At 37.2% G+C, this 24,851-nt stretch overlaps 1 protein-coding gene across 2 annotated transcripts in view; it reads left to right on the top strand.

Annotated features, from left to right (window-relative positions):
• The window catches only part of Nox4 (NADPH oxidase 4), a 90,338-nt gene that overhangs the window by 21,007 nt on the left and 44,480 nt on the right, over nt 1-24,851 (top strand). The window contains exons 3-9 of one of the 2 annotated variants that reach the window (XM_041649700.1): nt 5,027-5,137; nt 6,698-6,782; nt 7,550-7,647; nt 9,784-9,811; nt 15,072-15,144; nt 19,443-19,523; nt 23,307-23,523. In XM_041649700.1, coding sequence (XP_041505634.1) covers nt 5,027-5,137; nt 6,698-6,782; nt 7,550-7,647; nt 9,784-9,811; nt 15,072-15,144; nt 19,443-19,523; nt 23,307-23,523 — 693 coding nt within the window. The remainder of the gene's footprint in view (nt 1-5,026; nt 5,138-6,697; nt 6,783-7,549; nt 7,648-9,783; nt 9,812-15,071; nt 15,145-19,442; nt 19,524-23,306; nt 23,524-24,851) is intronic. The other variant, XM_041649710.1, reaches the window with a different exon arrangement.

The raw sequence follows: 24,851 nt of genomic DNA on the forward strand, positions 1-24,851 counted from the left end.
GGAGCGTTCATTTAAGAATGTGGATTCTTTTGGAGCCAATGGCAGAATAGGAATTAAATAAAAATGAATAGACTTAGCAAACATACTGATGGAGAATGTATCAATACTCAATAAGTAAAGAGGTGAAATGTTTTCTAATAATGCCAATTTAAAAACACTTTTCTGTTTTCCTCAATCTCAACACTGTTCTGAATGCATGAATTTTGTACCTTATGAACTGAGGGGAAAGTTTTGGTTTTAGTTTTTTTTTTTTTTTTTAAAAAACCAAGCATATTCAGGAAACATACGTGAGGAAATGAATCATTGGTAAAATTTCCAGTTGGGTTTTGCATCATGAAAACGGAAAGGAATTCCAAAATAAACCCTGTCCTTCCCAAAGTGCATTTAAAATCACTTTGATTTGAATTACTGTATAGTAAACACAATAATTAAACATTCCAGAATGAAATGACTATTAATGAGGAAGAATACAAATTTTTTATAAAGTATTTAATCCTAAAGGAAGTGGAGATGATTTATTGGTATTTTTAAAGCTCTGAACTTTCATGTTTAATTAGATCTTAGTTTACATATTTTAAGAGACATTATTATCTTGGTATATTAATATTGCAGATAAAGCAGCCGTCTAGAATCTCGTGGGTTAAATTTTTCCGGGTCTCTTAGAAGTGGAGTTGGATGCTTGTGAGCCAATGTGTGAGTGCTGGGCACCGACCCTAGGTCTGAGTCCTCTGAAAGAGCAAGTCCTCTTTACAACTGAGCCATTTCTCTTTTCCCTATGTTGTTTTTTATTTGGCAGAATCTTATTGTTATTTTTATATCTTTTAAAAATATTTCTGATAATACATTGGTAATATCTTTACATAATTTCCACTCTTCCTCTCCCCTCTCCAACTACTTCTGTGTTCCCTACTCTCAACTTTACTACTAATTTTGAAATGATTGTTTTTTCTTTTTTCTTTTCCTTTTTTTTTTTTTTACAAATATACATTCTACCATGTCCATTTAGTGCTTTTTGTATGCACATGTGTTAGGGCTGGCCACTTGGGATTGGATTACCTACTGGATTACCCCTATTGAAGGCTCTTCCCTGGAGAAGGCTAATTCTTCTTCTTTCTGCAGTCATTGATATCCTGTAGCTCTTCACCTATAGGTTTCCTCAACTATATTGTTGGCATGTCCACTTGTGTGGTCATTTACACGTTTGTATTAGTGAGATTTCAGGGGTGTAGCCTTTTCATGTCTAGAAGACTATCTCACATCAGGAATCCTGGTCCTCTGCCTCGTACAGTCTCAATATCCCTTCTGTGATGAGAGGATGGACTAGTTACATTCTTTTATAATTCCTCTTTTTCTCCTCCACTCAGAACAATGTTTTAGTTTTATTTAGTTTATTTTATCGACAGAAGTGCTTAACTCATGTATCCCTGTCCTTCAAATGTGTGCTCAGTACCTGCAGAAGAGGACTTTGAATCTCCTAGAACTGAAGCTATGGATGGTTGTGCACCCCTATGTGAGTGCTGGTAACTGATTCTGGGTCCTTTGTAAGAGGAGCTCTTAACCACAAGACATTTCTCCCTGCCCCTCTCTTTTCATTTCTAAGAAAAAATTGGGGTTCAACAAAGAAATGAGTAATGTAAAAATGTAATATATTTCAGAGAATTCTTTAATTTTTTTCTTCCATATTTTCTTCTTGCTTTCTCTTTGTTTTATTTCTTACCATTCTATCTTCTTTTTTCTTTTTCCTCCACCAAAAGCAGAATACATCAAATGTTAGAAAGAATAGCATTTATGGTGTAGAAAATGTCTTCTATTTTACGATAATTTGTGACTCCTCTCCTTACAAGATGCTGCAGATGAATAATACAGACATCAGAAAGTAGAAATAACTTTCCCATATTTGGAGAGAATTGGCAGTAGTCTTTAAATTCTGACAATTTTGATTTGAAGACCTGTAACCTATAAAATATGCTCTGCTGAGAATCTGTTCTTCCCTCATCTGATTTGTCTTACAATCTTACTGGATTTAATTATGTCCTTCTTAACTAGATTTCAATCTTAAAAAAAAACCTATTAAAATAAGCATTTGTGTTGATTTATGTGAGATATATTTACTAGAATTTTTACAGATTCAATCACTTCGCAGAAGATTTATCTAAGGCCGTCTTAATGCATGGATTTGCATATGACTTCTGGGGGTTACAATAAGAGAGTTATGGCAGTGACCTATGTAAGTTTGTAGCTTTTAAAAATGTATTTCTTCTTTCTTTATATGTGTATAAATATTATTGCATTTCATGTAGAGAGATGGTATCTTCTGATAATAGTGGGACTTTCATTGACTATTCAAATTATTTTCTGTGGCTTTGGGCAAACTACTTGACTTCTTCAGATTCCTTTATTTTTTTTTATTTTTATTTATTTATTTATTTTTGATTTTTCGAGACAGGGTTTCTCCGTAGCTTTTTGGTTCCTGTCCTGGAACTAGCTCTTGTAGACCAGGCTGGCCTCGAACTCACAGAGATCCGCCTGCCTCTGCCTCCCGAGTGCTGGGATTAAAGGCGTGCGCCACCACCGCCCGGCCAGATTCCTTTATAAATCATCGGCAAAATGCATGAAGTACTTGCTTTCTTACAACAGTTTGTAACATAAGAAAACATCTTTTATTCATCTAGCTTCATTGTGTGCATCAGATTATCAAGCAGTGGGCCCAGCTGCTGAGATATATACTGTGTCAGCTTTAAAGAGGTGACATTGCTGTCACTTCTTGGTTTTATATATATTTGGAATAGTTGCTTTTATATTTCTAATGAAGATTAAGTTTTTAAGCTAAATTTGGCCATACATTTGGGAATACACATTTACTTGCTATAATTTAATGGTAGCTCTCATTTCCTACCTCATAAGCAGCACAGTTTAGCTAAGTAGTTTAAGATTGTGGTCCTTAACCTAGGCTACATTGTTAGAGTTATCTGGAAAATTTGTAGAAAAGGTATCGAGATACTACCCCAAACCATAGAGCTGAGAATTCCTAGCTGAATATCTCTCTTTTCTTTTTTTTGTAACAGCTGTCATCTATGAGGTGTCAGAGCCTAACTTAAGGAGCTGATCTGAGGATCACAGTAACAATCTGTTCTAAAGCAACCGATGCAAAGTGATGTTAAAGCATTTCAGAAATGCTGTGCTCATAGGGAGATCAGCAGGCACCAAGAGAAACAGGAAAAAAAACAAAGGAAGTCAAAGGCAGTCATACGTCATAGAACAAAGGAAAAGTGTGTTGGAAATCCCATCTCCACCATACCATTTCTAGTCCATTGTAATGAATATGTCCTTGTGGCTTCCTCTAGTACTACAGAATTGATACCTCAGGCTTCTCTAATGATTAAGAGAAGGAACAAAGAAGGGAAGACATCTAGGGCCGTTTTCTAAAACCACTTAGTTCTAATCTTCAGTGATCAATCAACAAAGTATTTATAATCTGCTATTTGCTTCTGTTCTTTATTTAAAGTCAAGCTTGGGAGGTGGCGTGTGCAGTGGTTAAGAGCACAGGTACTTGAGGCAGAATCTTTAGGATGGCGATTTGGTTCTATAAATTTCAAGTTGTTTTTGTTGTTGTTGTTGTTGCTGCTCTTTGCGGTGGTGGGTCAAATTTTAATATCATAATGACACGTTCTGTCGTATAGAAGAGATATTACTAGCAATTTCATTCTCAAGTTTCAGGGGGATGTTTAGAGTTAATAAATGCAAATTGAACAGTAAAGATAGGTAAGTGTGTTTACTAATATCTATAGGATCTGTTCTATATAATTCCTTTATTCAGTCATGAAGAAATATTTTAACAGTGATCAAATGGAAATGGATTTCTTTTAAAAAAGTTAAAACACTAAAACAACAAAAAGACCCTATATATTTAAACAAATGAATCACAGTTTTACTAGATATGGTCTTATTTCAAATTGGTAATTTGCAACAACGTGTTGAACTTAGAGTGTTCTTAGTCAAGTGAGCCACACAGAGAAGAGAACTATCATGGTGTTACTTACAATTTAGAATCTAATAGTTGAATTCACAGAATCAGAGGGTAGGATAATGATTACTGGGGCTTGCTGTGGTGAACTTTGGAGGGAAGATGCTAGTTGAAGATTATTAGTAGACGGGAGAAACAAGTTCTGATGACCAGTTGAGCAATGTGGCAATTGTAAGTCAGTAATGTATTACGTGTTTCACAATGCAGAAAAGAGTTGAATTAGTGACCTTAGTGCAAACAAATGGTAAGTGTTGATGCAAAGCAGGAAGTGACACATCTCTGTTAGTGTAGTGTGGTCATCTTATATTGTGTGTTCATGTAAATATTTCACCTTATACCTAATGAATGTGTACAGTACTTATTCGTCAATTAAAAATAAAATAAGATTTAAAAAGAGGTGATTGGAAGAGTGTTGAAAACATGATGGGACAATACAAAAGTAACAAGAATCCTTGTCTCACTGGGATAATTCCCATCTTCAGGCCAGGGCAGTACCCATAGTTTAAGGCAAAGCTGTAAGAGAGGCTGGACTGAAGAGTTGGAGGGGACTGTGTGTGAATGGGTAGGCTGTGTAGAGATGAAGGGAGTTCCAGAGAGAGGGCAGACTACAAATGCGGTTCCTTTTAGAACTCTCCTTAGCTTATCTGTGAGTTCTGATTCCTGTGATGCCGGATCCTGGGGTTGTAGAACACATAGTGTTGAGACCCAAGGCTTCTTAAAGCCAGGGTTAGTGTAAGAAATTGACCCACAGATGCAAAAATATGTTAAAGTGATTATATCATTAGCAGAAAGGAGAAACATCAGTTTTATGGGCATTGGCAGCAGAAAGATTTTCTTTTTCCCTCAGGAAGCTTTAGTGAGATGAAAGGAACCCTTCAGGACTCTTGAAGGACTTGGCATTTGTCATGGTCCTTAGGGAGCAGGGCGAGACCTGCGACTGCAGGTCAAGGTTGCTTTTCATTTACACTTGACTCTGTTTGGACCCTGGTCTTGTTTGTTCAGGTAGGATTGTGTCTAAGCAGAGCCTCTGCATCTGTCCTGAACCTCAACTGCAGCCTTACCCTTTTACCCATGTGCCGGACACTCCTGGCTTATCTTCGAGGATCACAGAAGGTATGAAAAAATATGTTTATGAATTTCTGTGGAAAAATCAAGTATAAGGATGATGTGTTAGTTTTTCTGGTTTTGTGAATTGATTAAATTTCCTTTAGAATTTTTCTTCTCAGTGATGGTAAGGGACACAGCCATTTAAAAGTGGTCAGAAGACTATTCTGCAAAATTAGTGCAGGACCGAGAATTGAAGATGTATTATCAGTCATGCTTTCAGGTACTATTTTCAGTACTTCAGAACTCTCATGACTCCTAACAACAATTCTACAATCAGATATCACTGGTCTATTTTAAGCTTGAGAACCTGAGGTATAGAGAGTATGGCTTGACCAAGATCGGAAATGCGTGAATGACAGAGATAAAAGTTAATTCCAGTTCTGAGCTCTTTTCCACTCTATCAGACCTCACTGAGGTCTAAATTTTTCCTTAACAAAGTTCACATGAGCAAACCTGAGTCCTGTGGCGTTTGAGTATTGTACAGATTGCTAATAAGTGCAATTTTTCATTGCTTAACATGCCTGACTCATTTTGAGCTATGCAAAGAGGCTGAAATAGATGCCCTTATTGAGTAACAATTCTCATCTAGAATGCTTACTTGTTGCAAAGTGAGAGAGGGAATGAACAAATTCTGTGTCATTATTTAAGAACTCAACTACATTTTTTTGGGGTTTGATTAGTCTTTTGAATATGTGTGAGCATGAACATGTTTGTATGCATGTGTTGATTCTTCACCAAAATAATCAGGGATACACGGGTAGATAATTATGTTTTCAGAGCTGTTATCAGTGATCTGTGAAGTGTGCAATGCTGATTTCCTCTAGCAAGACTTCTCAGTTTTTTTTTTTCAGGCAGTTATACTTGAAAAGTCTTTATCTATGAAAATAACATTCCCCAGGTTGCCAATATTCCTAAATGCTAGGATTTGGTCCCTCTGGCTGGACATTGGCTTGGCACTAAGAGAAGGAGTATAAGTGGCAGAATGCAGGAAGTTCCCTCCAGATTTCTCAGTAGATAATAGCCTTAAAGAGTTGTTGCCCAGTACGAATCACAGCTATTTGAAGATTCTTGGCTATTGTGTTTCTACAAATCTAGTGGGTATTTAAAACCATAGATGTGATTGGCCTAACTAAAAAATAACCTTACTTTGCAACAAAAAGGAAGCCATGTATTCTATCAAATTTAAACATTTAAAAAGTATGCTAAGTTATCAGACAGTTTCACCTATGTGTGACGGAACCGCTGCTGATGAGAGCTGGAGACAAATGTCGGCACAGACTTAAGTACAGTGATGTTTGCTTTGAGCAACGTAAGAACACAGTGTGGTTCTAGTCTTTTTATCCAACAGCGTGTCTTTCAGTCTTTTACAGCTCAATAGTATACTTTCTCACATTCATTTGAGTGCCTTCAGTGAATCATTATGCCATAATTCCCTCAATTTTGACTAATAGGCTTGTGCTGTAGTTTCACATTTTTGATGATATTAGTAATGGTGGAATGAAAAAAAAATTATACATATTTTGACTGGTTGTATTACTCTTACCATATTAATTTGTTTTTATTTAGGTTCCAAGCAGGAGAACAAGAAGATTATTGGATAAAAGTAAGACGTTCCACATAACCTGTGGCATAACTGTCTGTATTTTCTCAGGTGAGAAAGTGGAAAATGATCGTTTTTTTTTTTTTTCAGTATTGTCCATCTTACCAATGCAGAATATTTGATTTCCTTCTGTATGTTTTCTCCTACCATGAGCTTATTTAGTGATTTTCTAATTAGGTATTTTAGTCACTCTTTTTGTGAATCTGGAGACAGTTGTGAAAGGAAGTAAGAACATAGGTGTTTCTTTTTTTATTGATTTTTATTGAGCTCTGCTCCCCTCTCTGTCTCTCCCCTTCCCTTCAACACTCTCCCAAGGTCCCCATGCTCCCAATTTACTCAGGAGATCTTGTCTTTTTTCTACTTCAAACATGGGTGTTTCTTATGGCATTTTGTATTATGTTGTTCAGTTGCTGAATCCAATGTCATAGTGAGTTTCTTATAATAGTAAATAATATCATTTGTAAAGGTTAAAGTAAGGAGACTAAGCATTTCCAAGCTCAAATGTAATATTGTATGACCATATGTGAATGAAAATTAGAATGTGAGATTTTTGTTTAAAAATATGATTCTAGCTCAAGATGTATTCGGCCAGCATTTTTTTATATTGACAATTGAGTAGAAGAATAGAATTTAAATACGTGTAATTTTAGTAAGTTATCTACATTCAGGTGATTTTCATTTTGTGTTTTAGACTAGTTTCACCCAGATATTTCGTTGCTTCGATAACTATTGGAGTTTGTTTATGGAGAACTGTTGACTTCTAGACAAAGAACATGTGTTGAAATCCCCACTGACTTATCCCTGGTGTGGTTCCATAGGTGTGCATGTGGCTGCCCATTTGATGAATGCCCTCAACTTCTCAGTGAACTATAGTGAAGATTTCCCTGAACTGAATGCGGCACGATACCGAAATGAGGTGGGTGGTCCTTGCCCTTCCATTTTCCTTTCGCTTGTCATTGGATAACTAATGAGGGTCTGTGATTTTTTTTTTTTTTTTTTTTTTATTTATTTATTATGTATACAATATTCTGTCTGTGTGTATGTCTGCAGGCCAGAAGAGGGCACCAGACCTCATTACAGATGGTTGTGAGCCACCATGTGGTTGCTGGGAATTGAACTCAGGACCTTTGGAAGAGCAGGCAATGCTCATAACCACTGAGCCATCTCTCCAGCCCCCAGGGTCTGTGATTTTTACAGAAAATTTGTACCTTGCTGCTCTTTTGAGTGCTTTTAAAATGCGGTTGTCAAGTTGAGTTTTATTCCCTTTCAATAGAAATTGCAGGTAATTACTATTCTATAGTTTCTCCTGCTGAAAAATGGGAGTTTGCAGTGTCTACTTTTTATATCCTGCTGTATTCAGAAGGTTGCCACTCAGATCTACTTTCTGACTGCCAACAGCCTTTGTCTTTGTCTAATTCCTCTCGGTTAGCTGAGAGTAACGACAGTGCCAATCTCAGGTAAAAATACTTTAATAACTCCCTTACTGTGCAGGGAGAAAAGGGCACAGCTGTAGGCCGATTATTTGTGGATACTAAATAATAAAGTTATTTGACTTAAGGTGTTAGTGTGTTTTTATGATTCTTTTGTTTCCATGAAATAGACAACCTTGAGCTGAATTTCCTAGCATGCCTTATCTGACTCAGGGGATGCTGTTCTTTCATTTCATCTCTCTGTTCTTGAGATGAGATTGTATCTGGTCAGCCAGAGTAGATGCACAGCACATGGAAAGCCCTGGCTAGGTCTCTGTTGCTCAGTACTTTCACATTGTCTTCCCAGGACCAAGGCTGCAACCAAGTCAGACTGCTCTGTCTCCATGCCCTTTTATGATAAATGACAGTGACTTGCCCTCTTATTAGATGTTCCCCTCATTCCATACTCCATTTAGTCCTTCACATACCATTAGAGCCTTCTCAGCCAAGACTGCTATAATCATTTATTTGACTGTCTTCCTTAAAGGAAACAAATGACAAAACAAATTGTAAAACTGAATACCTCAAATAATGTTCAATGAATCTGTTGCCTCTAGGACCATATATAAACATCAATATGATTTGATTCGTATGACTAGGGCATGGGAATTGCTACGTTTAAAAGGATGACCAAGTGATCATATACTGAGTAAAGCCCTGAGATTCTCTGGAGAATGTAGCTCCCTAGCCTGTCCAGTGACAGCACTTCACACGGCATGTTTTCAGGCTGAGTTCTGTTTCTCTGTCTCCACCAAACTCCCTGTGCCATCCTGTAGCCTCCCCCACATTATCAATATTTGCTTCTTTCTCACTGTTACCTCCTTAGTGTAGCTTTCCCTTTTATGCTCCTCTTTCTATGATTCATACTTCTTTAACACCTACAGTAGTTTTCCTATTTTCATGCTATCTGCTTATAATTAGTTGTCCAATATTCCACTGTCTTGGCTTTTTTTTTAGTCTATCAGATGGCAGATCGTGAGGATGTGACAGGACATGTCTGTGTTGCCCTGGCTGTACTGGAACTCACTTTTGTAGACCAGACAGGCCAGGAACTCGCAGAACTCCACCTGCCTTTGACTTTCTGAGTGCTAGGATTAAAGGCATGTGCCAACATGATTGGCCCGTGTTTTAGAGTTAAAAATTATTTTTTTTTGTTGGGCATTGAACACAGAGTATTTAAAAGCTATCTTAGCTGTAGAGTCTGGACGATAATAAATTTCTAAGCTTACAATATTCTGGGCAACATAGTGAGACTATAATATACATTCAATTTTGCAATATAGCTTAAGCTATTGAGTCTCAATGTTATTGAAGAATAGACATTACAGACAGCCTGTAATCAGATGAATGGTCAGGCCTTCTACCTTATCCAGCGATTCCCTTTTCTCAGGCAGGAAGACTTCTCTGACTTTGCTTTATATAATGCAAAAATGTTCTGAGACTTAATTGAGTTGTTATTCACACTGTAAGAGTGCTGCTCTAATTCCTAATACATGGCAACAAACCTTGCAAACTTCTTGCAGAGGTTTATGCAGTTAGCATTTTATTTTCCAGTGAAATATTTTATTTTTTTCTTTTCTCAGGATCCTAGAAAGCTTCTCTTCACAACTGGTAAGTTGTTATTCGTTGTTTTTCCTTAGATTCACAAAGGCCTTTGGAAATTAGCATAGTCAAATTACCACATTCTATAAGTGATGTTAATAGTCTAGCTATGATGCTGCAGTGCCAACTGAGGGAAGGAAACTGGTAGTTTGGAGCTCAAATAAACAAAGAGTAAAAGCAATCAGTGACATTGGTGTGTTGTATATTCTTTGACAAGTTCTTTGAATGGAAAGACTACAACCATCATGCCCCCAGAAGGCCTGCTTTGAACCGAGACTGATGCTGTGGAAGGTCAGATACATGTCCTGAGTACCTGCTCTCAAAGTTTAGAGGGAAAACACCAGACTCTTGGCGTCAGTGCAGTTCTAATAATTGAGTCATCTTACACTGATAAGCGAGATTCAATCTTAAAATCAATAAGCAAGGTAGTTACTTATGTTTTGAGTCTGTGTTACCTTTTCTATTTGTGATTGATTGTGCCTTTTCAAGACTATCCATTCAAGGTCATTCAGACAGGGCATTTGGGTGCAATTATGCATTGTAAAAGCTACTAATTAATCATTTTCATATGAATAGATGTAAGTAAGTAAGAATACATGTGCCAATTTTCTTTCTCAAAAATACAAGTATATGTCTTTATTATTTGAGGGGCTCAAGTACTTTCAAATAAATAAGGATAATTCATGCAAGCAAGTTTATGCAACTGGACTAGTGATTAATTTTAGTCTGTTTTTCCTGTGTTTTAGAGTTTATGACCATAAGCGTCTAATGGATTAGAACTTAGCTTAGTTGTTAGCCAAGAGTGTATTAGAAAGCCATTCAGTGTTTCAAGGATAACTCTGTGTTTATCACTTAGAGTCCCCTATGCTGTATTTTCTATGTTCTTCAATCTGACTGGATTCACTACTGGACCAAGATTTTTTTTTAGACTAACTTCATTTTATATAAAACATCCAATGAAACACTTTAAAAGTCCACCATTATTTAACTGAAAACAAAAGCCACTTGTTTATCTCCTTAATTTGTTGCATACATCTACACCAAATCCCATATTGTAAGATACAGTTTTTGCCTATTTACTTGCATTTACTAGGACCTGGGTTTCTTTAAGATGGTCTCAACCCATACCTTTTTGGTCATTCTAATTACAATGGGATTGGGTATCTTTACCAATTGTATATTTTTCTTCTTAAGTTATCTGAATGAAATAATCTACTTTATACGTTTTGATCAGCAGTCAGTTTTGTGAGGCTGAATCCAGGGCTTTTACATTCTGGGTAAAAAGTCTGTGACAGAACTTTGCACTCAGTATGAGCTATATGGACTCTTAATCATTTTGAGAGACAGAATTCTGCACATACATGTTTTTTCTACATTATTCACAGTATCTAAGAAACTGAACCATACCAGCTAAAGAAAATATGGTACATACATGTGATTGAATTTTATCCATCCTTGGAGAAAAATAAAATCATGACATCTATAGAAAATAGGTGGAACTGAAAACTATGTTATATAAAATATGTTAGGGATAAAGCCTGTGTGTTTTCTCCCACAACCAAATCCTACTTTAATTTGTGTGTGTGTGTGTGTGTGTGTGTGTGTGTGTGTGTAAGTAAGGAAATCATGGAGGGAAGGTTAGAACCCTAAGGGGTGGAATGGGGAAAAGCAGACAGTAAAAAGTATTTGACATGAAAGTGGAAGTGAATGCATGGGAGAGCCTAGGGGACCTGAGAGAGGAGAACAGGGGGAGGAAAACAGGGAGATTCAACAGGAACAAAATATGACTGCAAATGTCCTAATGAAACCCAATATGTTGTATACTGTGTTTAAAAATACTGCAAAAACAAATTGGGTATACAGAAAATAAAAGCAACAACAAATTTTAGATAAAAAGATAATTTTATCAAGAGAATTAAAAATCATTGAATTTCTTCTCTGTAGTTTTCTGATGAGAGTCAGTAAGCTTATGACTTTGCCAGAGGAATAATTACAAGACCGTAATGTCAGACCATTTTGAAGATTGGCTGGGTGGTCATGGGCTTCTCTTTCATCTTCCAGTGACAAGAGTTAAGCCTGCTATGTTCTCTCCCTCTCGTTCCAGATTTTTCCTCCATGTTTTCCTCGTTCTGCTTCATGCAGGACATTCTCTAGTCAATTTTAGGAAATATTCCATCCCAGTGCATCTTTGTAGTTCTTCTGAGATGCTTCATTGCACTAATAAGGCTTGTGACTCTTCAAAGAATGCTTCTGACTCTTTTGAGAAACAGAAGTGAATATCTTACTAATAGAAAACTGTGGATGTATTCCAAATTACCCATTAAGATGCTTTGTAGAGAGATATTTATTTACTGACCAATTGTGGCAGGTCCAGACTAACACAGGAATCCTCCAAACCTAAATACTTAATGAAGGCAGAATGAAATTATCAGGGAAGTCCATCGGATCCCAAATTTTGTAGTATGTAATAATCATGGATTCTAACACTTACATAGCTTTTGAGGCTTAAGTAGAGGGTTTTGTTGTTTGTTTATTTTTCAAATCTTTCCACATCTAACTAACATTCACTAAATTGCCCATATATATGGAAAACACATTCTTTGATTGACTTTAATATGCATATGAGTTAGTCTTTACCAAAATCAAGACTTCATTTATTTCCATTACCCTGCTCCCAAATATGACCCTTAATTATCTCTCTTATTTTCTGTCCCTTCATGTGACTCAGCTGCTTTCATAACTAAAAGGTAACACAAAAATTCTAGACTTTTACATAAAAATCAATCAGCACACTTTTACATGTTAGTGGATGGGAAAACTTTACATCTTCTACTCAATCTAATAATTGGGGGATTCATTCATGGTGATGCTTAATCCAGCAATACTTCTTGTTATATTGCTTATTAATTTTCCAGATATGTGTAGCAATACGACTATTTCTCTACTTATCTGTTGATGTTAATGTATCTATATTCATGACTATGAAAAACAGCTATGAATATTCTCAGAAGAGTATTTGGGTTGATACATGCTTTCTTCTTTGAGTATATATTCAGGAACTAGGCCATTCAGGGATACTGCTTTCAAATAGTCTATTGTCTGTCCTTCAGGGTGAGGTGGACTAATTTCCCCCCATATGGTTGGAAAGCAATCATTTACCAAGAGGAAATGAAAAAGGTGCCATGAAATGAGTAACATAGGAAAAAAAAATTGCACGGAAGGCATTGTTCAGGTTAGGTTTATAAGGCAAGGGCAGTTTTTTCGAATGGCACTAAGTCTGTGTATTTGGAAAAGAACTCAAAAGTTTAAGTGCCAGAGATTAGATCCCTTGTCTTGTATGTGGCTCTTTAAAGTGAAATTTGTTTCTAACATAGCGTGTATTCTGATATCATTAATATCTAGTTGTTGCAGAGACGCTGGAATCTGAATGATGCCTACATGCACCCTCCTTGCACGGTTTCCAGACTGGTTGTTTCGTTAGTGGTTAACTGTCAGTGAATGCTTTTCTGCCCCATAGCTGATGCCTCAACAAAAAGAGAAGTGAGAAGTATATATACTGCTCCAGATAGACTCAGTTGAATAATTCTTCCTTCTGATCCAATTTTAGAATCTCTCATATGGGAAATTTACCACTTACTATTGTTTATGTGATTTTATGAAATTAAAAAATGTAGTGAGATAGGAAGAGTAAGTAATTTTACAGTAATAACATAGTAAGGGATCTATTTACATCTTACCTTAGATATTATACATCTGTTCATTCTAGTCATGGTCTAATGCTAAATTTGTAGCTATAAAAATATCATTAATTTTAACGTCTGTGGGTTTTCTTTTATATTTAAATGAATTTTATACTGTATCAGAGCATTGGTTTTATATTTTGTAGACATTATTTGTCTGTGGAGGGTTCACAGTGTTTGGGTCTGAGGCGGGTAGATCAGAGGACAAATTGTGGAAGTTTTTCTACTTTCACTGTGTGAACTAGGGGGATGAAATCTAAATTGTCAAGCTTGGTGGCAAGCAGCTTTATCTGCATGCTGTCTCACAGCCCATATCATGTGTTTGATATGAAGAGAAAATACATCTAAAAGCTTTCCTCAAACACCAGCGTAGTTAGGGTTTATCATCGAAGACTGAGAAGACAGATTATAAGAACCTTAGGACCAGAACATTTATTTCAAGGTAGTGTCATCTATATACAAGAGGGAAACTGCACCCATGAATTATCAACAATATTATTGCCGAAACAAGATCCACATGATGACATACCAATGTGGATGAGGGAACTCTTACTTCCAAATGAAGAGCTACAGTCAGTTAATGGCAGCTTTCATTAAAAGCTATTTCCTTTAAAATTATTCTCTTCCAAAGACTCAGGGATCCTTGCTGAAGAAGGAGTAGCGGAAAGGGTGCCAGAGTTAGAAGAGCTGGACAGCTATGAGGAAGCAATGTCTTCTGAGTTCAGAAAAGGTAGATGCACAGGTGAACTCACAGCAGTTGTAACAGCACAGTAAAGACACACGAAGCCTAAAATAGGCCCAAATCCTACCGTGCAGGGCGGAGTTGGGCATAGAATTCCACCCCCAGCCGAGTAGCTATTGGCAATTCTTTACTGCTGGGAAAGAAAGGATCAATTTTCTCTAAAAATATTCTTCTGATAAGTCGACCACCTTCCAGTAGAAAACCACAGATCTGTGAATGTTTCGGTAGTATAAATTGGCCTTGTTGGGAAAGCGGTGGGATGAGGAGTGGACACCAAGTTGGGGGGAGGGGAAACAGTAGGTCTGGAAGAGTTGGTGTGGATGGTAAATAGAAAGACAACACACTGCACAAGACTCTCAAAGCACTAAGAAAACGTGATTCCAAGTAGTGAAGTCCAAGAAGTGATACAGAAGGGAGTTAGTAATTCCATGCAAGGATAGAACAAGGAAAGGAGGTGAGTATTGTGGTGGAAATTGTGGAAACAGGTGCTCTTGCATTAATTAATCTCATTTGGTAGGTTATGTATGTGCAAAAGTAGGTATGCCTTCACCATTATGAGTAGAACATCCAGCAAGGCTGCTCCAGGAACGAGAGTCTGCCTTGTCTGAAATACTTTGAAGCTGTACTGATTTTCTTAACAGCTTGTTCGAGGGATTGTATACACAGAGAAATACGATTTGAATTGGCTTTCCACTGAATGGTGTACTATACTTTAGGTTTTAAGGTCATAATTTTTAAACTTTCTTCCCAGTATTAAATTCAAATGCACTTGTAAATGCTTTCCCAGTTCCAGGTCTGACGGGTGTCTGCATGGTGGTGGTACTGTTCCTCATGGTTACAGCTTCTACCTATGCAATAAGGTAAGTGTCAGAATGGCCGTTTCCTTCTTCACCTGTCCATGGTGTCCACATTTCTGTCCATTTATACTCATTTCCATGCAAATAGGAAAAGTCTTGGCTGGCTAAAGTATTTAGACAGTGTGGTTATTAGCGGGTTCTTGTGGGTTGGCATAGTTGCAGTGGAGACATTTCTATATTTCGTTTCCAGATTTTGAAAATTACATTTTACTAGTCAAAAGGAATCATATATGGGAATTTCTACTGAATACCTCGGGAGGCAGAATTCTTGAGGATCTTTCCTATTAAACATAATTGGATATAGCACCGAATTTGACTGCCTATCCACAGAACTTGAGAGTTCCCAGGAATATATGCTTTAAAAATATTTTGCAGCTGGTAGTTTTTGGCTTTGACTATAATATAAAATAGTGTTTTAAGTAAAGCCTCTGAAACAAAACTGACACAAACTAAAATATTGAGAAACATGATTCACATTGATTTTTCAAGTTAAAATATTGTGATGGGGCTTGGGAGAAGACCCAGTTGGGAAAGTGCTTGCCACCCAAGCATGAGGTCCTGAGTGCAAATCCATATTCTCAATGTATAAGTCAGGCATAGTATTATCTGTGACCCCAGCACTGGCTGGAGCTACCTGTAGACCGATGGAAAATGGGGGCTTTCTGGACAGACACATCTACACATGAGCACACACAAACACACTATTCCCCCACCTCTCCCTCCCACACACCTTGATAAGTGTCAGGAGCACTTGCATGTATTTTTTTCTGAGTGAGCACACTCCATTTCAGAATAGAAGTGTCTTTCATATCAATTAAACTTTTTGCTTGAATAAAGGAAAAGAGAGAAAAAAATATCAACAGGTCTCGTAACTTAAAAATATTTCATTATTGCATTGACTGAGATATAAAAATCAATGAACAAATAAATGTGTACACAATTTTAAAATAATTTAAAAATGTTATTTTCAAAGGACTCTATTTTTATACTTTCATATACATCTCCTCATAATTATACTCCCCTCCCAATCATCACAGAAGATTAGTTTTGCCATTCTGTGGTTTATTTTTCTGGACAAAACCCCTTACTCTTGATTGTTATGTGCCATTCCACCAACGGAACTTGGACTCACATAAGAGTTTTAAACATTTTCCGTGTTAACATATCTTACCTTTCTCTGTCACCATGCACATAACATAGTATTTTTTTTATGTTTGCTTGTTTTTTTTTTAATTTTGTTTTGGTTTTGAGACAAGGACTATTGTATTCTTTTTTTTTTTTTTTTTTGGTTTTTTCGAGACAGGGTTTCTCTGTGGCTTTGGAGCCTGTCCTGGAACTAGCTCTGTAGACCAGGCTGGTCTTGAACTCACAGAGATCCGCCTGCCTCTGCCTCCCGAGTGCTGGGATTAAAGGCGTGTGCCACCACCGCCCGGCTCTAACATAGTATTTTTTAAGACCTACGCGTGTTGAGCTTTTGGGGTTAACATATTTAGATGTAAAACACTTGGCTCAAATAGTAAATTCTGAAACAGGTACCCGATATTATGTTTACATACATATTTAGATGTAAAACACTTGGCTCAAAAAGTAAGTGTATTTTTAAGCTTCGTATAAAAACTATAGATTTTAAAGTCTAGGTTTGGGGAAAATAGGCTGTTCTTCCCTATGAATGGCCTGAAATAGATAAACTAGACTTATTTTTAGTAGAGCATTAGATACTTATTGAAAGTATTAGCATTCATGTAGTATTTGACCTAAAGATAAAAGCAAAATAGATAGGCACAAAATTTGTATTATGAAGATTTTGTGACATTCTTTGGGAAAGCAAATGTTATAAGTTAAGCAAATGGAAAATAATTAACTCTTACTTAAAGAGGGTTTTTAAAGGTTGTTAGTGAAATATTAAAGTCATTCAAAGAACTCTTACAAATATCTACCCTCTACCTCTAATTTTTAATAAGTAAATATTTCCTCTAAACTCATGAAATAAAATAAATCTGTGTGCCTCTCACATATATTAAACAAACAATGCTTATTTTATATCCTGTACTCCTCCAGAGCAACAATACTATCTTAGCTAGGGTTTCCATTGCTGTGAGCAAACACTTTGGCTAAAAACAATATGAGGAGGAGCGGGCTTGTTTCAGCTTAGGAGTCTCAGGTGTCACCCTCCATCACCAAGGGACGTCTGGGCAGGAAGTCAAGGCAGGAACTTGGAGGCCACTACTGAACTGGAAGCTGTGGAGGAGCTACTTATTAGCTTCCTCCCCATTTTCTCAGCCCGCTTATGCAATTTAGTACTACTTGCCCAAGGTGGAGACCCTCCACAGTGGACTGGGCTTCTCTGCATTCACCGTTAATCAAGAGAATGGCCCACAGCATCTCCTACAGGCAATCTGATGGAAATCTTTCCTCAATTAAGGTTTGTTTTCCCAAAAACACTAGCTTGTATCAAGTTAATAAACAAAACAAAAGCTAGAACAATTGGCCGTCTTTCCAAATTGACACATCACTGTATTACACAATATATTACTTTCTTTATTGTTTATCCTCAAGGTCTCATCTTCATATCTATTTTTTTATTATAAAATGTGATACTTCCACTTTTAAAATTCAGTTTTTAAAGATCCAGTCTCTTTAAACTGCCCGAAATCCCTTTAAATTCCAAAATCTCGTCATTGTATTCTTGCAAAATCAAAAATATATTGCTTACTACTTCTTTCTAAAAGGAGATCCTGGGAACAGTTCAAATGAGATCAAAGTAAAAACCAATGTTAACCCATGTAAAGCTCTGTGTCAGGTGGGCTTCAAAGGCCTGGGCATCCCCACTTCTATGGTTCTGCCATCCGCATTCCATGCAGATTGTCTTACAGGCTCGTTTCCTTCCACACTTGCTGCAATCCTTGGTTTCTCCCCATGCATCTCCAAGACGCTGGGATCTCTGCTGCAACTGGGCCGCACCTTAGCCTGTATCCTTTCTTTTAGGGACTCTGGCCCTGTCACATGATACTCAACCTCTGCTTCTTTCTAGGATTCCTTCAGGCCTGGAGCTTTTATCACAGCTATGTCTGTTCCTTTACCAGTGGTTTGTCCAGGCCTCTCACAGTGCCAAAACTCAGCTGCTCTCCATAACCCTTCATGCCTCCAAAATCAGTACTACCTGGGAAACCGTTACACATTACCCAATTCAGTTGGCAGCCTGAACTTGGCCATTTCTGGACCATGGCTTTGAAGTTCTGACCTGGAGAAAATATTTCCCAGAGGATTGCTTTTCAGCCATTATGGTCTCTTCTTAATCAAGGCTTGTTTTCACCACCGGCTGACCAGAACCATTTACTCTTAGTCCAAAATATGGACTATCCAAGATAGTCTTTAAGAAATTCTCAAACTTCCCTCTGAAAATTTATGTGCCAGACCGACGTTATCTGCAGTGTCTTTTGCATTAAAAGTTCCCACAATACCTCAGTATACTCTGAACATCCATTTTTTTCTATCCAAAACTTCCAAGTCCTTGCATAACTACCCTCACCACCACCCCAGAACATGCTCAGGTGTGTCAAAAAAATCCCAGTTTCGTGATACCAGAACTGTCTTAGATCGTCTTTCTGTTGCTGTGATGAAACACCATGACCAACCAAAAAGAAAGGATTTATTGTGGCTTCCAGTTCCTCATCACAATCTATTGTCAAAGAAAGTCAGGGTAGAAACTCAAGGTAGAAACCTGGAAGCAGTGACTGAAGCAGGTCGGGGATGCTGAAATTTTAGTGATAATCTCATTTCTTTCCATTGGAGTTTTCTTTGAACTTCTTCAAAACATTCTTTGAAATCATTACAGTATTGCATTGGAAAATACTTGACAATTTAAAATTCTAATACATTTTTTAAAAAAAGAGCTTAAATTGTGGTGCCTGCCTTTGATTGCCACATTCAGGAGTCAGTGACAGGTGGGTCTTTGAATCTGAGGCCAAGCTGGTCTACAAAGTGAGTTCCAGGGTTACATAGAGACACCCTGTCTCAAAAACCAAGCAAATGAAAAGAAAATGCTACTGAAAAAGGACAGAAAAATTCTAAATCAGACTACACCATGGTCTTTATTTGAATTAAGCAGTATACACAACTTTCAAATGGTATTACTTGTGAGTTTTGATAGTTACCTTGTGTAGTGAGTTAAGACCCTGATCTCAATTGATCTCAATGACAATCGACAGTTCAGTGTTCTTCAAATATGATTTTCAAAATGAATGTTCCTTTCATGAGACAGAGGTAAAGTCAGACTGATATGACCTGCTTTGCTTTTGCAGAGTTTCTAATTATGATATCTTCTGGTACACTCACAACCTCTTCTTTGTCTTCTACACTCTGCTGCTCCTGCATGTTTCAGGGTAAGTAGAACAATTTGTGCCTGCAATGTGTGTTCTCACCTCACCTACAACAGAAGGGAAACATTTGTGGAAAGGGTGATCCTCTGCATGAGCAATCAACTTGTTAGCACCCCCAGGGGTTCCAGAAGGGACGCTCAATGCACTCAGCATCCCACCTACTAGGAGCTGAAGTCCTGCTCTTTGAATTATATTTTAGTTTCATCACTTTCTTCTAGTTTATGTAGTTTTCACAAATCATAAATAGTATTGGGTAGGAGTACAACTGGCACCCTCCGATTATCTCATGTCATGTTTTTCCAGGGAAAGAGAGCTTAGAGAAACAGACCCATTGCTGTTATATTGTTTTATAAAGTACTTGTCAAGCTGTTAGGTAATTTATCTTAATTAGTTAGTTATTTCAGGGTGCGTCTTCAAAATACTCAATCCCAGCCGGGCGGTGGTGGCGCACGCCTTTAATCCCAGCACTTGGGAGGCAGAGGCAGGTGGATCTCTGTGAGTTCGAGGCCAGCCTGGTCTAGAAGAGCTAGTTCCAGGACAGGAACCAAAGGCTACGGAGAAACCCTGTCTCGAAAAATCAAAAAAAAAAAAAAGAAAAGAAACAAAATACTCAATCCCTCCTCTCTTCAGTTTTGGATGTCATTGGTATGGACAGGGATATTAACCAACTTTGTTCCAATTGGAGTGAAAATTTTTTTGGTACTCCAACTCTAGAACATAGAGATGTAAGGCTTCAGAAACTTGACCACTTATAATAATCATGAGCCCTGACCAATCATTGCTGCTCAAAAGGGGGAGGGCTTTGATAGATGCAACTGAGAACTGTTTTGGTTCCCATGGTGGAGGTGCATTCTGTGGATTCTTCGGCTGCAACAAAAGCGTTGGCTACAGTGAATTTCTTTGCATTTTCTCCTGGAAAGCAGCTGTGCTTATACCACGAACGGACCATGTGCTCTCGTCTTTAAGTGGCTAATTTGCTAGTTCAGAACTGTGGTCATGGAGGAGACATTGGATCAGCATATTCTACTCAGGGTGCCAGTAATTTAAAATACAATTATTCATATACAATAGGCCAACCATAAAGTCCAATGTTTTTAAATATCTTCTGACATAAATTCTCAGGATTTTATGAAGATAATATTTTGAAAGCTCCAAGTGGGAAACTAATGTTGAGAAAGATTCAGTGACTTTTCAGAATTTGCTTAATTAATATAAACTTGATTCAGACATAGGCATTTTGAAGTTTCTTTTTTACTGCTAGACAATACACACACATATGACATGCATATTTTTGAGAGCTCGCCCTTCTCATTATGTGACTTTCTATTGTAATGTTTATTTAAAGTTTTTCTGGCCTTACTTGGGACTATAATCTCTTTGTCACTATCTCTTTTGTTGTTTAGTTCCTCTTTTTCCTCCTTTCCCCTTCTTTTCTTTCTATTTGGAAAGAGAAAACATGATCACTTACTAGTATATACAATTATTCATTTTGCTTTTATGCCTTATTAAATAAAAATTATGAAAAAAGAAGTTCCATTGCAATTCAAAACTGTGGCTTTTTATGGTTCAGGAGCTCAAAAAGTTGTTACTTTAAAGGAGGATTATAGTAAGACCTTTTTAGCACAATCTTTTTAAGAAAATGGCTACTGGTAAATTTTGCAGCTTGTTCAAAGTTTTCTTTTTAATTAACAAGTGCACGTATGTGGGCAAATTATTTTACATTTTCTTTTGTGCCATTTCTGGGAATTCAGACACATTTTTACTCCTAAAACACATGCGTAATATCGTCCTCCAATCTTTTTTTTAATAGGAAGGAGGTGGAGTTGTTGGAAACAAGATTCATGCATGAATGCTAAGATTTCTATTTAACAGTATACTGTAGACTTGATGAGAACAGTCTCTATGTGCTGGGCGCCCACGCCTCTGCCCATCAATGTACTGAACACTTGAGGTAAAAAGAGCAATCTGCCATAGGATTTCAGTCTCCCAGGAGATAATTGATTTGAGATTAAACAAAGTCAATAAAGAGCCTCAGACTGTATCTTTGAAATACAAGCATTTATTTACAGGAATTATAGCAATTCAGAGAATAGATGAATCCATACTGACTAGAAATTTTAGAAAAGATTTGGCTTCAAAGAAGAGGTGATTCGATTGTTTTGGCTGCTCTTTCTGCTTACATAGATTTTACAGGAAAAGGGTTGATTACGTCAAGTGATTTTGTTAGGTTTTGTTTAACCGTAGAATTTTCAAATGTACTTTGAACTAGCACTTTTTCTTAATGTCAAACAACTTTTCTCTTTAAAATTGTGCTTCCTACTTAAATGACTGGTAGCAATTGTTTATGTTTATGAATAATGATATGAATTTTGATACATATATACATTCTTGGTTGATAAAGCCAGCTTTCCCTGTGTCTATCATAGATTAGCCTCAAATGTACTTCTGTTTTCTGAATAGCTGTGTCCCTATGGAGTAAATGCCAAATTCTGAAAATGCTCATTTTAATGTGGCAAAGCTCTAATTCCCACACATTTTCTTCCTTTTAGATCCCGAATTAATTTCCCTAAACTTTAACCCAGGGATTTAAACTCTATACACAACATCATTCTTAACTTTTGTCATTGGACATGTTATAAGTTAACATTGACTGAGTGCTAATCACACACACACACACAGACACACAGACACACACACACACACACACACACACACACACACACACGTGTGCTGGGGATTAACCTCGGGGCTTCAAGCATTAGCCTTGCTAGGTGAGTACTCTGCCACAGAGCAGCTATATCACCAGCTCACTGATGTTTATTTTTTTGAGTTTTCCCAACAAGCTGACAGTTGTTTGTTCTTCCTTTCACTGCTTGTCAGTGCAAGCAGTTACACAACCCAGGGTTGGTGAGTTGGCTGAGAGGGTAAAGGCACATGTTCCTGACTTTGATCTCCAGAATCCTTATTGTGGAAGAAAAATACTGACCCCTGCCAGTTGTCCGCCAGCCTCTTCATGACACATGGGTGTGCATGCTGATGGGCAAGTGCAGATGTGCATACAGTCCCATGCACACACACACATACACACTAAAATAAATGAAGACTGAAAGAAAGAAAATATTCAGATCTCAGGAATCAACATAGCAAAATAAGAAAGCATGAAATGCCCTTGTAAATAGGGTTTCGAGCTATGTTCACTATCAGCTTTTTATGTGGTTTTGTTTATAGCGAGATTGAAAAACAAACAGCTTTGGGATTTAATGAGTATGTAAAAATTGTTTTCATAGATGCAACAAGCTCTAGCTTTTGATGCCTGTTATTTTTGTTTACTATTTTTCCATGAACCATGAAGTCTGTTTTATCTAGTCTTACCCAGATCAAATATGATCCGTCTGCTTTTCTTTAAAGCTTGGAGATGTTTAGCAACGGAGCTATTTTTACAGTGTTGATTCAAGGGAAAACTTGTAAGTGGCTGTAGAAATGCCTGATAGGAATCAAGCTTGTCCAACTCAAATAACATCAAGCAGCTTGAACACGCTTTCCTCTACCACCCAGACATAGCATTTGTGTGGAGAGCTAAGCATTTTCCCCTACCTCTAAGTAAAGAGAATTTATTTAAAATTTAAGACATTTTAGTAGTTCTGGAATAGATTACATATGGAATACCTTTTATAAAAGTTTATGTAAAGCCAACAAGGAAAAGGAAATAATTGTTTCCCTTTACCCCATTTCATCCACTGACTGGGTCTTTTTTCCATCTCCTTGTTTTGATCCAATTTAACATAGTGGGCTGTTGAAGTATCAAACCAATTTAGATACCCACCCTCCTGGCTGCATCAGCCTTAACCGGACCCAGACTCAGGCTGCTTCCTCCCCAGACTATATCGCAGAACATTTTCATGGATCTTTGCCTGAAGGATTTTCAAAACTAGAAGATCGTAACCAGAAAACACTTGTGAAGATTTGCCTGGAAGAACCCAAGTTCCAAGCTCATTTTCCACAGGTTAGATAAATTCTGTGTTTAAGAACTGCCAAGTCTGTGGTTTCACATGACTGAAATTACATTTAAGCAAGTCTCCGAACCTGTGTTTTCAGATACCATGAGATTTCTGAGGACATTGAGAAAGCAAATTGGTATTTTTTTTGTAATGTATCTAATACTTCAAGGCAAAAGGCATACATTTAGAATATAGAAAAATGTCTAGTTATAGTTTTACTGAAGTATGCTTCTTCTAGAGTTTGCTTCCAAAGTCTACATATTTATTCTAAAGCTACTAAGATATGCAGATTGAATAGGAAAAAGTGTAATACAAAACAAAAACAGCTACCAATTATAATAGTTTTTCATAATAATACTAAAGATTATAAATAGTGAAGTTAATTTCTTGAAAGCTTGCTGTGGTATTCTTGGCACTATGCTGAGTTGCTCTGTATGCACGACTTCCTTCAGTATCCACAGTTTAAAATTTAAAGCAATTACCCAACTATCAGCTGAAGACATTGAGCTTAAACATGTTTCCCGATTAAAGCCTATAACAAGTGGTGGAGGAGTAGTGTGTAGGTGCAGGTCTTTAACTCAAATGCTGTTCTTGAAAAGCTCCCCAAGGAATCCACAAATACTTCAGTAATTTCTACTCCCCTCTTCCCCTGCCACACACACACACACATGCACACACACACCCATGATGTCTGCCCTTGTGGCTGAGGGAACTGTCAACATCTAAGTGAGACCTCTATTCTGAATATGAAATGGAGGACTGGATAGACTTAGGAAATTCTGCTTTCAAGAGAAAATATAGAGAAGTAACAAAGCTAGCATGAAGTTTTAGATGACTTTGGAGTCAGCTGGCCAGCTTTCTGAGTGTCATATAATAATGAATATCATATGAGGTAAACATGGCAAGTTCCATTTTACTGACAAGGGCCTTAATCATCAACGAGTGATTGGCTCAAAATTGCAAGATCACTGTGTTGCAGGACTTATTCTGAGCTGCTTACGCTTCAGAGTGTCATGTTCATTGTCATAGTTTGCAGAGCAGAAGCTAGCTGTCTTCACTGAAGGAGCAATGTCTGGAACAACTGTGTAAATAAGGTTTTTATGAAGAGTCGTTAAAATAAGACTGAAGGTAAAATGGAATAAAAAGCCTGTAAACCTGTGATCAAGAGACAGAGGCAATAGGATAGCAAGTCCAAAAGCGTGTTGTACTAACACAATGAAGCTCGTCTCAGATAAACAAATAAAATAAACGTCTCTATAAATAAAATATAATTCGGTCGGAAGCTTTAAAGAGATGTGGAGGTGATAGTGTGCCCTTGTAGGGGAAAAAATTG

Source organism: Microtus oregoni, unplaced genomic scaffold, assembly GCF_018167655.1.
Source record: "Microtus oregoni isolate MIOR12 unplaced genomic scaffold, Mior012 000000F_ref0000247, whole genome shotgun sequence".
Taxonomy (NCBI): Eukaryota; Metazoa; Chordata; class Mammalia; order Rodentia; family Cricetidae; genus Microtus; species Microtus oregoni.